Source organism: Dipodomys merriami, unplaced genomic scaffold (assembly GCF_024711535.1).
Source record: "Dipodomys merriami isolate MVZ:Mamm:240054 unplaced genomic scaffold, mDipMer1.0.p SCAF_68, whole genome shotgun sequence".
Taxonomy (NCBI): Eukaryota; Metazoa; Chordata; class Mammalia; order Rodentia; family Heteromyidae; genus Dipodomys; species Dipodomys merriami.
In genome coordinates, this window is record NW_027206268.1 from 800989 (window position 1) to 816518 (window position 15530).

General features: G+C 57.8%; 1 protein-coding gene across 2 annotated transcripts; it reads right to left on the reverse strand.

Annotated features, from left to right (window-relative positions):
• Nucleotides 1-472: 472 nt before the first annotated feature.
• On the reverse strand, nt 473-15510 carry LOC138815953 (poly(rC)-binding protein 4). Of its 2 annotated transcripts, XM_070005363.1 has the most exons (14): nt 15492-15510; nt 13934-14025; nt 6841-6985; nt 6341-6364; nt 6218-6250; nt 5915-6031; nt 5378-5509; nt 4306-4434; nt 3990-4064; nt 3523-3567; nt 3361-3424; nt 2905-2957; nt 2619-2788; nt 473-1506 (listed from the first exon to the last, which is right to left on the reverse strand). In XM_070005363.1, exons 3-14 carry the CDS (start codon nt 6919-6921, stop codon nt 1221-1223), a joined length of 1209 nt encoding a protein of 402 aa, XP_069861464.1. In that variant the 5' UTR covers nt 6922-6985; nt 13934-14025; nt 15492-15510; the 3' UTR covers nt 473-1220. The 2 variants fall into 2 exon arrangements, with proteins under 2 accessions (XP_069861464.1, XP_069861463.1); XM_070005362.1 differs by lacking the exon at nt 15492-15510 and having other exon boundaries at nt 13934-14102.
• Between the last annotated feature and the right edge of the window lie 20 nt (nt 15511-15530).

The following is a 15530-nucleotide window of genomic DNA, read 5'->3' on the forward strand; positions in this document are numbered from 1 at the left end:
CTAAGAGAGCCCTAAGGTACCACCAGGTCCTAAAGTTCAGCCAACCCAGGAGGCACCAGAGGACAGACTTCCAGCAGGACTTCCCAGAAAACCAGCAGCAGAGACAAGCTGAGGAAAAGCCACGGGAAAGCGCCATCTGCTTCTAACACATTCAGACCACCACTGGATCTCTTTTGACACAAGAAGCAAGAGGTTGGATAAGACACCTCTAAACTGGCACCCCTAAACTGGCATTAGGGATGGGGCTGCAACCTAAGAGGGAGCTGGAGGATTTTTGTGGTTGGTTTTGCGTGTGTGTGTGTGTGTGTGTGTGTGTGTGTGTGTGTCCCCACCCCAACATTAGCACCGTCCACAGTCTTCTGGTCGCTGAGAATATTTATTCAAAAAACAGGGATTGAAAAAAACTGTACAGAGAGTGTCTGCTGCTGAGAACGGGGCCCTCGTCCCCCACCCCCACCCCCTGCCCAGACCATGTCACCCCCTTCCCCTCCCCCAAACTCCAAACTCCAACACAGAGCCCTTGCTTTGGGGGTATAAATCCCTGACAAAGTCCACCTAGTCCTTTTCCAGTCGAAAGGGTTATCAGTGAAAGCAGCCGGAAAATGCAGGGGTGCGGAGGGGGGAGCGGGAGGGGAGCAGAGAGGTTTGTTTCCCCCTCAGCCCACCCCCTCAAGCCCTCCTCCTCCTCCTCCTCCTCCTCCTTCTCCTCCTCCCTGATTCCCCACCAGGGCAACCAAACCAGAAGCCCCCAGGGGGAACTGTTGATCTCCTAGTTTATTCGCTTGCCCTAGGAAGGTGATTGGAAAGTGATCGAAGGTGATCGGAAGCTCTAGGACTCGCTGGCAACTCAGGCTATTGATCTATATAGCCCAAGAGAGTTGGTGGGTCGCCCAAGTGACCTTCCTGCCCAGAAACCCTGGGCTGGAAACCAACTCCCTTTCTCTGAGAGGACAAACTCTAGAAAGCCCTGGGGGCCTGGGGTAAAAGTAGGGGGGATGCATCCATGCGTCTGGCATTCGGGGGGGGCGCTTGGGATGTCCCCCATGTAGACCTCCCCTGCCCCCACCCCACACACACACCAAAAGTAGAGTTTCCATGGGGAGCAGGCAGGATACATTGGCAGCTCCTGCCTGGGGAGAGGGCGGTGGGGAGGGGTGGGGGTGAGGTGGGGGGTCCTGCCTGTCCCCCACCCCCCTTCATCGTCTGTGCCTCAGCCGGCCTCAGTAGGGGGAGAATTTCTGCCGCTCAGCTTTCTTGCTGCCATTGGCTGCTGCCATCTTGGCCGTGTAAGCCGCCAGGCCTGGCGGTGGCCCCGGCGAAGCAGGTGGTAGAGCCAAGAAGGGTACGGGTTTGAGGCCGATGAAGTTGGAGAGGGAGATATAGGGTGTGCCCAGTAAGCCCGGGGGAGCCGTGGGCAGGGCAGTCAAGGGCGGTGAGAAGGGGGTGGGCAGGTCTGCGGGGGCTGAGCCCGGTGTACCCCCAGAGGTAGACTTGGCCGTCTCTAGACTGGAGAGAGGAATACAGAGGGGGAGAGGAGGGGAAAGAGAGGGTGAGATGATGTAGCCAGACGAAGGATCTAGTGCTGCTGTGTTTGGGGGGAGGGCGGGGGGAAGGTGGAAGGGCGAGGAGGGGAGACCAGACAGGTGAATCTAGCAATAGTGGGGAAGAAACAGGGGTTCGGGAAAACAAACGAACAAAAATCAGGAAAAAGAGCCAGCAATGGGCCTGGTGCTGGTGGCTCACGCCTGTCACCCTAGCTACTCAGGAGGCTGAGATCGGAGGATCGTGGTTCAAAGCCAGCCCGGGCAAGAAAGTCTGTGAGACTCTGATCTCCAAAGAACCACCAGAAAACAGGAAGTGTGCTGTGGCTCAAGTGGTAGCGTGTTTGCCTTGAGCTGAAGAGCTGAGGGACAGCGCCCAGGCCCAGAGTTTAAGCCCCATGACTGACAAAAAAAAAAAAAGAGAAAGGAAGGAAGGAAGGAAAGAAGGAAGGAAGGAAGGAGGGAGGGAGGGAGGGAGGGAGGGAGGGAAGGGAGAGAAGGAAGGAAGGAAGGAAGGGAGGAAAGAAGGAAGGAAGGGGAAAAAAAAAAAAAAAGAGCCAGGCGCCAGTGGCTCACACCTGTCATCCTAGCTGAGATTAGGTCAGGTACTAGTGAATCATGTTTATATAATCCTCAGCTACTCAGGAGGCTGAGATCTGAGGATCACAGTTTGAAGCCAGCCCAGGCACGAAAATCCATGAGACTCTTTACCTCCAATGAACCACCAATTAAAAAAAAAAAAAAACAAAGCTAAGGGACAGTGTCCAGTCCCTGAGTTCAAACCTCAGTACTGGCGAGCACACACACACACACACACACACACACACACACACACACACACACACACACACACACACACACACACACACACACACACACACACACACACACACACACACACACACACACACACACACACAGGCAGCAATGGGCAGCGGGGACATGAGCAATGGACACAGAGGAGGAAGCTGGGTAGAATGTCACAGTAGGACAGTAGGAGGGGCTTAGGGGAAGCAGAGGACCAATCCAGAGAGAAAGGAGGTGGGCCCTCCCCTCCTGCAGCCACTCCCTGCTCACCAGGCAGTGATGAGGTACTGGGCCAGGGCAATGGAGACTGGGGAGCCGGTGATGGTCACGTGTCGCTCCCCAGCACCCTCTGCTTGGTTCCCGATCTTGATATGCGCCCCTGACATCTGCCTGATCTCACTGATCTTGCTACCTTGGCGTCCGATCACGCAGCCGATCAGCTGGAGGGAAGGCAGCGTTCAACACTTGGATATAAGGCCCACCTTCACACCCCCCACCCCCAATACCCTGGGTCCCCCTACCCACCCTTCCTACCACCCCATCTTCCCATGCTCACGTCATTGGGAACCAAGAATTCCTGGGAGCTGGTCTGTGCACCAGGATCCAGTCCTGAGGTGGAGAAGAGAGACTTGAATGAGGTGGGTGAGGTGGGGGGGGAGGGAGAGGGGTGTCTAGGTCTGTCTGTTCAAGGGGGGGGGCTGCCCAGAGCCACGCCCATCATCCCAGCTACTCAGGAGGCTGAGATCTGAGGATCACAGTTCAAAGCCAGCCTGGGACAGGAAAACCTATATATAAGATTCTCTTATCTCCAATGAACCAACAAAAACTAAACAAAAACAAGCCGGAAGTGTGGAGCTGTGGCTCAAGTGGTAGAGTGCTAGCCTTGAGGGAAAAAATAAAAAAAGCTCAGGGACAGAGCCCTAAGGCCTTGAGTTCAAGCCCCAGGGCTGGCATACCTAAAATGACTAAGAAGGAAGGCTGCCCCACCTCCTCCTGCCGGGAGTAAACTCACCTGGCACCACACTGGGTGAGGCGAAGGGGACTGCGTGGCCTGAGAGCTGCTGGAGCTTAGTGACCTGTGGGGGGTCAGAGGTCAGAGGTCAAATGGTAAAGGTCAGAGGTCAGGCAGTTCAAGAAGAGAAGCCTTGGGTTGGTGGAGCAGGGGTCGACTCACCTCAGCAGGGGTCACTGCTCCATATTGACCCTGGACAGAGAAGCCCTGTAGGGACAATAGTGGGGAAGAAGCCGGAGAGGAGTTTGGGGGGGGGGTCACTGTGGCAGGTCGGGACACATCAGCCAAGGTCACGCCTGGCCTCACCCCCTAATTTTTATTTTGGTCGGTCGTGGGGCTTGAACTCTGGGCCTGGGCGCTGTCCCTGAGCTCTTCAGCGCAAGGCTGGCGCTCTACCACTTGAACCACAGCACCATTTCTGGTCTTCTGGTGGTTCATTAGAGTTAAGAGTCTCACGGACTTTCCTGCCCGGGCTGGCTTTGAACCATGATCCTCAGATCTCAGCCTCCTGAGTAGCTAGGATGACAGGCGTGAGCCACGGGCGCCCGGCTCCCCCCACCATCCCCATTCTTCCTGCTAGCCCCCTCCAATCATGCTTCCTTGCTCTCCTCTTGGGTCATTTCCCTCACCTGGTTGGCAGAGAGAAGGACAGAACCTAGGGAGAGGCTGGGGTGATAGGGGATGGTGGCTCCTTTGGGTGGGGACTGAAAGACACAAAGTACTCACTCAGCTTCTATTACCACACACACACACACACACACACACACACACACACACACACACACACACACACGAACCCAATAGCCTTAAAGCCCCCCCCCCAATGCCCTGGAGTTCAGAATCCACCCCTGCAACACTCCCCTACCCCCACTCCAATGTCACTGGCATCAACAGGACTAGGGGGCTCCCCTCTCCCCCCTCCTCTGCCCTTCCCCAGGCCAGCACCTCCAGGATAACAGCACAGATCTGGCGCACACACAGGATGATGGCATCCGGCACCCCAGACACGGTGACAGCACGCTCTGTGGAATTCGGGAGCAGGTCCCCTGCCACCTGCACCTGGGCTCCCGTGGTCTACGAAGAGAAAAAAAAATCAACAGCTACAGCCGAGCATGGTGGTACACACCTATGATCCCCACACTAGGGAGGAGGCTGGACAGGAGAAGTGAGAGTTTCAGGCCAGGCGAAGGCTGTAAGAGTGGCAGGAAGAGAGAGAAGAGGAGAGGGAAGGAAGAGAGGGAGAGAGGAAAGAAGCAGAGAGAGAGAGAGAGGAGAAAGGAAATACAGAGAAGCAGAAAGATAAATATAAGAGAAAGGAGAGAGCTAGATTGGAGAAAGGAAATACAGAGATAGATAGATAGATAGATTGATTGATTAGATAGATAGATAGATAGATAGATAGATAGATAGATAGATAGATAGATAGATAGATAGATAGGGCCATGGCTCACGCCTGTCAGCTACTCAGGAGGCTGAGATCTGAGGATCATGGTTCAAAGCCAACCCAGGCAGGAAAGTCCTTGAGACATTTATCTCCAATAAATCACCAGAAAACCAGAAGTGGCGCTGGGCTCAAGTGGTAGAGCGCTAGCCTTGAGCTGAAGAGCTGAGGGACAGCACCCAGGTCCAGAGTTCAAGACCCATGACCAACCAAAAACAGAAAGAGAGAGAGAGAGAGAGAGAGAGAGAGAGAGAGAGGAAGAAGAAGAAGAAGAAGAAGAAGAAGAAGAAGAAGAAGAAGAAGAAGAAGAAGAAGAAGAAGAAGAAGAAGAAGAAGAAGAAGAAGAAGAAGAAGAAGAAGAAGACAGAGGGGCAGGGGGGCAGGGGGGCAGTGGGAAAGGAGAGGGAGAGTAGAAAAAAAAAAAAAAATAAGGCCAAGGCCAAAGCAAAGTGACTCCATCTGGCAATTCTAATGGTCTAAAAGCAGCAGGACTGGCAGGCTCGGAGCTCCACCCTGGGGTTCAAGCCACAAGCCCAGTTTCCCCTCTTACCACTAGGCAGTGCCCCTGCTCCTCACCTCCCGGATCTCTTTGATCTTAGTGCCAGCCTTCCCGATCAGTGAGCCACACTGGCTGGCAGGGATAACAAGGCGTAGGGTCACAGGAGGCCTAGAGACATTGCCACCGTTTGTCGGAGCAGCACAAAGGTCCTGTGGCAGGAAGATGGGGCGAAGGGGGGGGGTTGGCTATGCACGCTTCTTCGTTAACTCTCTTCTCAAGTGCCACACCTGTCATCCATCCTGGTTACTCGGGACGCTTGGGATCTGAGGATCATGGTTCAAAGCCAGCCCCTGGGGTAAGGAACGTCCAGGAGCCTCTGATCTCCAATGAGCTATGGCTCAAAGTGGTAGAGCACTAGCTTTGAGCAAAAAGAGCTCAAGGACAGCACCTAAGTCCTGAGCTTAAGCCCTATGACTGACCAATAGAAACAAAAAGGGGGGGGCATACTGGCCAGGGTTGGACGCCCCCTCCTACCCACAGCCATTCTATGCAGCTGGAGTTCTTCCCAGACTACCTCCCTTAGGCTTTCTCCAGGCCCCGGCCTGCCCACGGACCTCATCCAACTTGAATGCGATCATAGAGACGGCGTGGAAGACAGCAGCTGTGGAGCCGGTGATGGTGGTGATGCGTTCTGGGCACGACCCCTCGGAGATGGTGATCCGGGCACTGCTCTGTGGATAGAGAAGGAGCCGCAGGGCAGCAGGGCCGCCTTCCCCTACCTCGATTGCCAGCAAGCCCACCGGGCCTTCCCGACGGGCCCAGGGCAGGGATGCGGTAGTGGGGAAGCTCCTTCTGCACACCCCCATCCACACACCCTGGGGCTCCCTCCCTTCCCACCCTCTCTGCCCCATCCTCACCTGCTCCCGGATTCGTTTGACAGTCTCTCCCTTCTGTGGGATGGATACGAAACAAACAACGGGCTCTTTTAGCTTCCATGGCTAATCACCTCTGAACCCTGGCTTCACCCACAAGCACCTTACCTTCCCAATGATGCTGCCCACTTCCTGCAAACAAGACCAAGGGTGCAGTCAGATGGGGACCAGCCCCTTCCCTTCACTCAGGCAGGGACTCTTGTAGGAAGCCTAAGCCTTGGCCTGTCACGGAGGCCCCGCCCATGCACCTGCCAGACCACGCCCCCTCATACATGCCAGACCACTCACCATGCCAGGCCACGCCCACCGCTCTGCCCAACCACGCCCCCTCACCATGCCAGGCCACGCCCACCACTCTGCCCAACCATGCCACCATGGCCCATCACGCCCCCTCATACATACCAGGCCACTCACCATGCCAGGCCACGCCCACTGCTCTACCTAACCACGCCCCTCATCATACCAGGCCACGCCCACTGCTCTGCCCATCACATCCCCTCATACATACCACGCCCCTCACCATGCCAGGCCACGCCCACCGCTCTGCCTAACCACGCCCCTCACCATGCCAGGCCACGCCCATTGCGCTGCCCGACCACGCCCCTCACCTTGCCATGCATCAGCATCCTCAGCGTGAGGGTGATGCTGAGCTCCGGCTCCTCCTCCAGCCCCGCATCTGAGCCACTCATCGTGTCGGGCGGGGCTGGGGCCGCAGTGGCCTAGGAGTGTGTCCACGCTGTGACCTGCTCGACTCTGGCAAGGGACAGGAAAAAACACACCCAGTGTATTAGCACTGGAGACAAGTGCTGGGATCATCCCCAGCTCCTGGAACCTATGCCGGCCCCAAGTTATTCCCATCGGTAATAAAAGGGCTATACCAAAATGCTACCCCATTCCCCCCAAAAAAGTTATGCGAATTAAAATGAGACACATTGAAATCAGGCACAGGAGGCTCACGCCTGTCATCCTAGCTACTCAGGAGGCTGAGATCTGAGGATCGCCGGTTCAAAGACAGCCCCAGGTAGTAAAGTCAGTAAGACTCTTCTGTCCAATTAACCATCCAAGTGGAGCTGTGGCTCAAGTGGTTCAACACCAGCTTTGAATGGGAAAAAGCTAAAGGACAGTACCCTGGCCCTGAGTTCAAGTCTCAGGACCAGCACACATGCATGTAGTCTGCACACACACACACACACACACACACACACACACACACACACACACACACATACACACAAGTACTCAGCCATTCTGAATTACCATCCCTTCTTCATCACAGATATCTGTGTATCTAGAAAGAGTGGGGATATAGCTCAGTTCGGTGGTACCCTAGGTTTGAACCCCAGCACAAGAAGAAGGTAAAAGCTAGGCACCGGTGGCTCATGCCTGTCATCCTAGCTATTCAAGAGGCTAAGATCTGAGGATCATCGGATCAAAGCCAGCCCAGGGCAGGACAGTTCTTAAGATTCTTATCTCCAGTGAATCACCAGAAGGCCGGAAGTGGCGCAGAGTGCTAGCCTTGACCAAAAGCAGCTCAGGGGCAGTAGCCAGGCCCTGAGTTCAAGCCCCAGGACTGGCAAAGGTGGGGGGGGGGAGGATCTTTCTTTCACCTGCTGCCTGGTAAAAGCTTGGCAATCCCCAGAAGAGGCTCCCTGAAACCAGCCAGCATTCAATACTGGACTCGGGGTTCAACATGGGAGAAAGGTCAAGAATCCACCCAGTGTTGGTTCCCTCCACCCCAACACAGGAAAGAGGTAAGAAGCTTCCAAGGCTAGCTACATTCTCTACCCAAACAGTCACTTAAGCTTGTGGGTCTCAAGTCCTGGGTGGTGGGCGAGAGAGCGATTTGGTGGGCTGAAGGAATGGCAGGGCCATGAATGCCGAAGGGAGTCGGAGCCTGAGATTAGCTTCTAGGATTAGCTGGCTACCAACCCTCCCCACCCAACCCTTTTATACACCCCTTAATCCCAAACCTTAATCCTTCTCAGAAATCCTCCTCCACCAGGTTTTCAGGCTGGATGGAGCTGAGCTAGAAGACCATAATTCAAGAAGGGCAGGGTGTGGGACTAATCAGGGAGGGGGAGGTTGGGGGCAACTGTGGGCCTAGACTAAGTTCCAGCTCTCCAGATTCCTCCTGCCAGAGACAGGAGATGTGGTTTCAAATGCTTCAGTGTGCTTGCATTTGGGGGCACTTTAGAGGCCTCTGGTGACATTTTTCCTCAGCCCCCCTAAGCTTTCTTTGACATCTTGCTAACCAGCTTGGGAGAGGAAAGGGGGCTCCCTGGCCTGGCTTGATTTTGATTTGGGTGCCAGTCCTTTGGGACTTGAACTCAGGGACTGGACACTGTCCCTGAGCTGTGTGTGTGTGTGTGTGTGTGTGTGTGTGTGTGTGTGTGTCTGTCAGTGGTGGGGCCTGAACTCAGGGCCTGGGCACTTCCCCTCAGCTCTTCAGCTCAAGGCTAGTGCTCTACCACTTGAGCCACCGTGCCACTTCCGGTCTTCTGATGGGTCATTGGAAATAAGAGTCTCACAGACTTTCCTGCCCAGAGCTGGCTTTGAACCACAATCTTCAGATCGCGCTAGGATAACAGGAGTGAGCCACTGCCCCCATCTGTCCTTGAACTATACCTCCACTGCTGACTTTTCTTTCCCCCTGATCCTCAGATCTCAGCCTCCCAAGTAGCCAAGGATTACAGGTGTGACTCACAGGGCACTGGGCTTGCCTGGCATTTTTATAGAAGTCTGCGTATGTCATGGAGGTGACAGCCCTTCCCTCCCCCCACACCATGCCATTTTCCCCCAGCAACCTGCTCCTCCTTTGATTTGACTTCTACCATAGGCATCTGCCAAAGGGTGGAGGCCAGCAGTAGATTTCAGAGCCTGTGGCTCTGGGTATCCCAGCCAAACTCATGCTGGCTGCCCTTGCTAGACATTTCTCTGGCTGCCTGCACTTCCCCCAGCAAAGCATTTGGTGATGACGTGTTTGGTTGTGTCCCTGTGGACAGCCAGCCCCAGAGCACCTTAGAGCAGCGGGGGACAGCCTTGTCACTTTCTCCTTGTGTCCCCAGGGCTCTCAGTTCACAGCGAGGCCACCGTGAACACTGCTCAGACATAGAAGGGGAAAATAAATCTACACAGACACAATCTATCATCTGATCAAGGTCACAGCCCTGCTTGCTAGTGCAGGCCAAGAGCAAACTCTCATCTGTGTCTCCTTTTGGGGGGTGTGGGGGGGGACAGGCAGGGGAGAAGGAGATGGATCCTAGGGCTTGAACTCAGGGCTTGGGTGCTGTCCCTGAGCTTTTATCCTCAAGGCTAGTGCTCTACCACTTGAGCCACAATTCCACTTTCTGGCTTTGGGAAGGGTTCATCGGAGGTGACTCTTATGGATTTTCCCTGCCTAGGTTGGCTTCGAACCATGATCCTCCCGAGTAGCTAGGATGACAGGCATGAGCCACCGGTGGTGGCTCTGTACCACCTTTGGACATGCTTCAGTGTGGATCTATTTGTCTCTTTGTCTTTTCGCTGCCCTGGGAGACCCTTTGCCTGGTGAACAGATGGAATGGCAGCTTATCCAGAGCTAGACCCTTAAGCTCCCAGATTTTTGGGGTGTGTGTGGGGGGGTTGTCCAGGGACACCTAGAAGGCAAAAAGTCACCAGCGGGAAATGTGATCACCCCCACACCCGCAGTGCCCCCTCTACCCACATACCACCTCATTTATTCAGTGGTACCAGGAGAAATGGGGAGCCGATCGGAACTGGAGTTCTTGCTGAGGAAAAAAGTAGACCCCCCCCCCAATTGCGCTCAATCCCTACCAGGCCTTCTTCCGCCCTGAGCCTTGCTGTGATCCACCTGGGGCGAGCGAACGAGGAGCCCCGAGACTCTGCCAGGCCACATTGTGCCACACTGACCTCCAGCTCACCTCTGAGGGTGCCTGGCACCCTCCCCTTCCTCTCCCCCCCCCCCGCCCCCCCAGCTCCGGTCAGCAGGCTTTCCCTGGCAGGGCATCACCAGCTCAAACCAAGGTTCCTAACCTCGGCCTGCCCTTCCCGCTTGTTCTCCAAGACCCCTTCCCCAGACCCAGTACCCACTTTCTTTCTGTGGCTGGCTTCTTGCCACTCAGGCTGGAAAGTGGGGGGGGGGGGAGAGAAAAGACAGCTGTGTAAGCAATAGAGGCTAGAGAGTCTACCCTCTTCCTGCCCCTCCCCCCCAGCTGTCTCTCTCTCTCTCTCTCTCCTGACAGCTGCCCAATCAAAGAGGGGGGGGCTTAGCCAGATTCCCCCTCCCCCCCCCCCACTACACACACATACAGGGATCAAGTGTCCAACCCTGGCTTTGTTCTGGAGTAAGAACAATCCTGGGAGGGGGGAGGGGGAGGGGAGGAGGGGGGAGGAGGGGAGGGCTCTTGGGAGCCAGCAACTCAAGTAGACTGGGCCACCCCCTCCCCCGGGGGATGCCCTGTTCTCTTGGCCCAGTGTCTGGACCAGTCAGAGCTCTCTGCACACCTACCTGAATTCAGAAGAGAGGGGAGATACAGGCTCCGCCCATATCACCCCTACCTGATATCATAACCCCCCCCCCTACACACACACAGTGATCCCAGCCTTCTGTACCTGATGGGCTGGACCACACCCAATGAGGCTAGTTTAAGAGCCACAGGCCAGGCACAGGGTGTGGCAGGAGGGTGGGGGTGAGGAGTAGGGGGGAGTAGAGGCGGGGGGACTTGGCATTGAAGGCTGCCTAGGCGTCTGCCCATCCTCTACTCTGATGCCGCTAGTCTGGCCTCCACCAAAACAAAAACAAAAACATAGCCCAGCATCTTCTGGCCCAAGGCCTGGCCTCTTGGGCTTTTAGCCTCTCAGAATGACCGATCAGACCTAGTTTGGGGGTGGAAGGGGGGCACTGGGAAGTAGCCCAGGGTCTACTTCTCCTCTAGCTTCCTGCTTCTTGATTCCCATTCCATTTCGTGAAAGTGCCAGAAGAGCAAACTGGCAGGGAGCTGCAATGCTACATGGGAGTATCATTAACCAGCACCGCCCCCCCCCAAAAAAAACAGTCTTCATTGCCAAGGGAAATCAAGGCAGGCCCAGGCCTCAACTGGACTCTAGGAAGAAGACCACAGCCTCACTCCCTGAGGGTCACTCCAACTGGGAAGAATCTCTTGCTTCCATTCTCCATGCCGAAGACTTGCATGTTCACGCCGCGGCTGCTCCACAACCATCTTGGGGCTCCCCAGTGCCCCCCAAGAATGGAAAGAGGGAAGCCTGAGCTCCATGGCCAGGCAATCAAGGCCTTTCCTTGTCCAGCTCCTGTCAGCTTTTCTTGTCTTCCCTTTTATGCCCGTTTTCCTCCCTGACCACGCCGTGCACGCCAGGCCTAGCTCTTCCAAAACCTCTTAGGTCTTCACCAGCTCACCCCAGCTTGAAATGCATGCCTAAATCCACCTTCCAGAAGCTTCCAGAATCAGATGTAAAGCCCTCTTAGGCCTCTGTGTCCCCCCCCCACCCCCCACCGCCACCAAAAAGATGACTACTCAAAAGTCACAAGATTCCCAATAGGGACCTTTGGAGTCTGTCTTTCTGCTAAACAGAGGGGAAATCTGAGACAGGCCCAGGTTCTTTCCGTGCATAAGGAGAAGTTAGGGTACCTAGTAGTCCCTGGGGGGAGAAGTGTTAAGAGATCCTTTAGGCACAGAATCCTGGCGCACACACACACACACACACACACACACACACACACACACACACACACACACACCCCTTCACAGGGGCAGACAAGATCTTTACACACACACACACACACACACACACACACACACACACACACACACACACACACACACACACACACACACACACACACACACACACACACACACACACCCCTTCACAGGGGCAGACAAGATCTTTCCAGATCCTTCCTCCACATCACAGCCCATTTGCATTCTTTCTCCCAAGCCCAGGGGCATTACTGCTATGAGTTTCTAGGGGACCACAGTGGGAATCTTCTCCCCGAATCTGATGAAGGCTTTCAAAGAGTTGGGGGAAATGTGAGCCCGAGTTGAAGAGACTTAAGTGAAATGATTCTCAATGCCCAGGAGGCCAGGGACAAGCCGGGAGAAACCTCTCCCTCTCCCTCTATCTGCACCAGCCCGACCAGACTCTCTCCTTAAGAGCTGAGCACCGAGTTCTGCTGATGGAGGCTGGGGGAGGGAGGCAGTCACCGGAGGAGGGAAAGTGGATAGAGCCCCGAGTCTGGGGATTCAGGGTGGGGCAGGCCAGACTTCACTGCAGCCTCTGGGCCTGCCAGGGTGTGTGGGCCGCCTGCTCCCAGCCCCCCACCCCCGAGTGTGCTAATAGAACAATCCCCTTGTGTTTGGACAGCCTGAGACTGAATGCTGATGAAGGCTGGAGGGGGGGGGGGAGAAGCTGGGGATGGGGGCGGTTTGGAAGTTGATGATGGTGGTGATGGGAAGGGGGGGGGGGGAGAATGTTCCAGGACTTGGGAGAGATCAAATCTTCCACTAGGGAAGACAATAAAGCTCCAGGAGCTGGACCTGAGACCATAAAGTTGACCCACAGGGGAAAGCAGAAGGCCAGAACTCAGCTTCTCAGGGTCTTACCCCAGCTTTGTGAGAGTGGGGGGGGGGGGAGAGGTGGTGGAGGGGAGGGGAAGAAGAGTCACATGTTCTGTGTGTCCAGCATGAGGGTGATCATGGGGGAGGGGAGCTTGATGGAGGAATCCAGTCTCTCCCCCCTCCCCACATCCTGAGGGAAGGGCCAAGCAGCCCAGAGTGCATCCATCCCTATGGATGACCATTTCTCTGGGTGCCAGGGTGGGGTGGGGCCTTGGGTGCCACAGGTCTCAAGATGGCAGTGCGGGGGGGGGGGGGGGGGGGAGGGGAAGGGAGGGCCTGGGATAGGAAGGTGGGTACCTCCCTTTCTCTTCTGCACGAGGCCCAGGCAAAGCCCCCCCTTCCCCACCCTAAGACCCCCCCCAGGCCCACCCCCTGCCTTCCACCACCACCCCCAGTGCGGAAGCTAGGTCACCACTGGGGAGGTAAAGAAATCACAGGGCAGGAAGGGGTCGGTTGGGTTTGCCTCTCTCTCCCATCTTTCCCCTTTTATTACCCCCTGGCTGGCCTAGCTGGAGGTTTGAGTCTGTGTCTGGCTCTCTTGGGAAGGACTGCAGGGTTGGGGGGGGGGGGACAGATGGAAAAAAAGGGGTGTGTGTATGTGAGAGAAAAAGAGAGAGCGTGCGCCAGGGGGTGCAGAAAGGAAGCTAGGAACCACAACCTGCTTGTGTGTGTGTGTGCATGTGTGGATATGCAGGGGAAGGGGGTGCAAATCTGGTACCCTAAAGACCCAGCACCCCCCCACCCCCACGTCCTCAGCTCCTCTAGCCAAAAACCAGTGGTTTCCCCACTTACCCCCCAACTTCTCCCACACCTGTGCAGGCCTTGGAGGGATGGGACAAGGACCCCCCCATCAGTCTCCTAGGACCCCTCTACCACCATCATCATCATGATCATCATCATCACCCCATCCTCATCACCACCTCTTGAGAAAGCAGGGGGGGACCCCTGCACGCAGGCCCGGCCTCCCCGCACCCCCCTTGAGTCCCACTCCCCCCCACCCCATCCCCCCCAAACTTCCCAGCCTCCCCCCCCCCGCCCCGGCCCCCAGGCTCACCCCGCACCCTACCTCTCCGGGGCTGTCCTGCGGCGGCGGCGGGGCCGCTCAGAGCCACATTGTCCCCCGGAGAGGCGGCCGCTCACAACTGCGGGTGACATCAGCTGCGAACAATGAGGGGTTTGACAGGCGCGGCGCGCGGAGGAGCCCGGGCCCGGCCCGGAGCCCGGCTCCGCGCCCCCCCACCCCGCCCGCCCGCCCGCGGCCCCCTCCCCCCCACCCGCCTCCTCCCCCTCCTCCCTTCCCCGGATCCGATTACAGCGCGCGGCCCGGCCCGCCCCGGACGCCCCAGTGCCGCAGCCGCGCGTGCGCGCGCGCCCCGCCCCGCCCGTCCCCCCCCCCCCTCCGCCCCGGCTCCTCAATCGCCTCAGTGCGCGTGCGCGCGCGCTCCGCCCCGCCCGTCCTCTCCCTCGTCCCCCTCTCTCCTCACTGCGCGTGCGCGCGCGCCCCGCCCGTCCTACCCCCCCCCTCCTCATTGCGTGCGCGCGCGCGCCCCACCCCGCCCCGTCCTCTCCCCCGCCCCTCTCTCTCTCCTCATTGCGTGCGCGCACGCACCCCACCCCGCCCCTGTCCTCTCCCCCGCCTCTCTCCCCTCACCGCGCGTGCGCACGCACCCCGCCCCGCCCCGTTCTCTCCCCCTCCTCTCTCCTCACCGCGCGTGCGCGCGCACCCCGCCCCGCCCTCTCCCCCGCCCCTCTCTCTCTCCCCATCGCGCGTGCGCGCACCCCGCCCCGCCCCGCCCTCTCCCCCGCCCCTCTCTCTCCCCATCGCGCGTGCGCGCACCCCGCCCCGCCCCGTTCTCTCCCCCCCCCCCCGCCCCTCTCTCTCCTCACCGCGCGTGCGCACCCCTCCACGGCCCCCCCCTGCGCCTGTGGCTTCCGGGAGGGGAGGGCTGCGGCGACCCCTCCTGCCCCCAGCCCGGCCCTGCACACCTTCCCAGCTGCACCATCTCACCCCCCACCTTCTCTGTCTGTGTTTCAGGATTGGGGAGGGTGAGGTCCGGATCTTCCCCCTTCCCCTCCCCTGTTCAGCTTCTGATCCCCCCCCACACACACACACACACCCCGCCCTGGCTGCCAGGCTGGGTTCGAATCCCGGGCTCCCTGGGCCTTTGCTGCTGCTGCACCCGGACTCCCCCCCCCCTGCACCCCACCCTCCCTCCCTCCCTCCCTCCCCGCGCCCATGTCAGCTCCTGACCCCGGGGCCCTGCTGCCCCCCCACCCCTGCACCCCGCCTCATCTCAGCTCCAGTGCTGACCCCGGGCCCCTGATGCCCCCCCACCCCTGCACCCCGCCTCATCTCAGCTCCAGTGCTGACCCCGGGCCCCTGATGCCCCCCCACCCCTGCACCCTGCCTCATCTCAGCCCCACCTGGGTCCCAGTGCCGGCCCCGACCCCCCCCACCTCCCCAGCCCTGGGCTGGGGGGGGGCCTTGCGTGCCCCAGGAACTGGGGTTCTCCTGACCAAGCTGGAGTGAGGAAAGCGGGGAGGCCTGAAGGCCCTGCTGGCACCCCCCTCCGCTGGATGAGTCCATACACACACACACCCCAAAAAAGAAGAAAGAAGTCTACCTCCAGAATTCCTTTTGGGGCGCTAAGGTCGCTATAGGG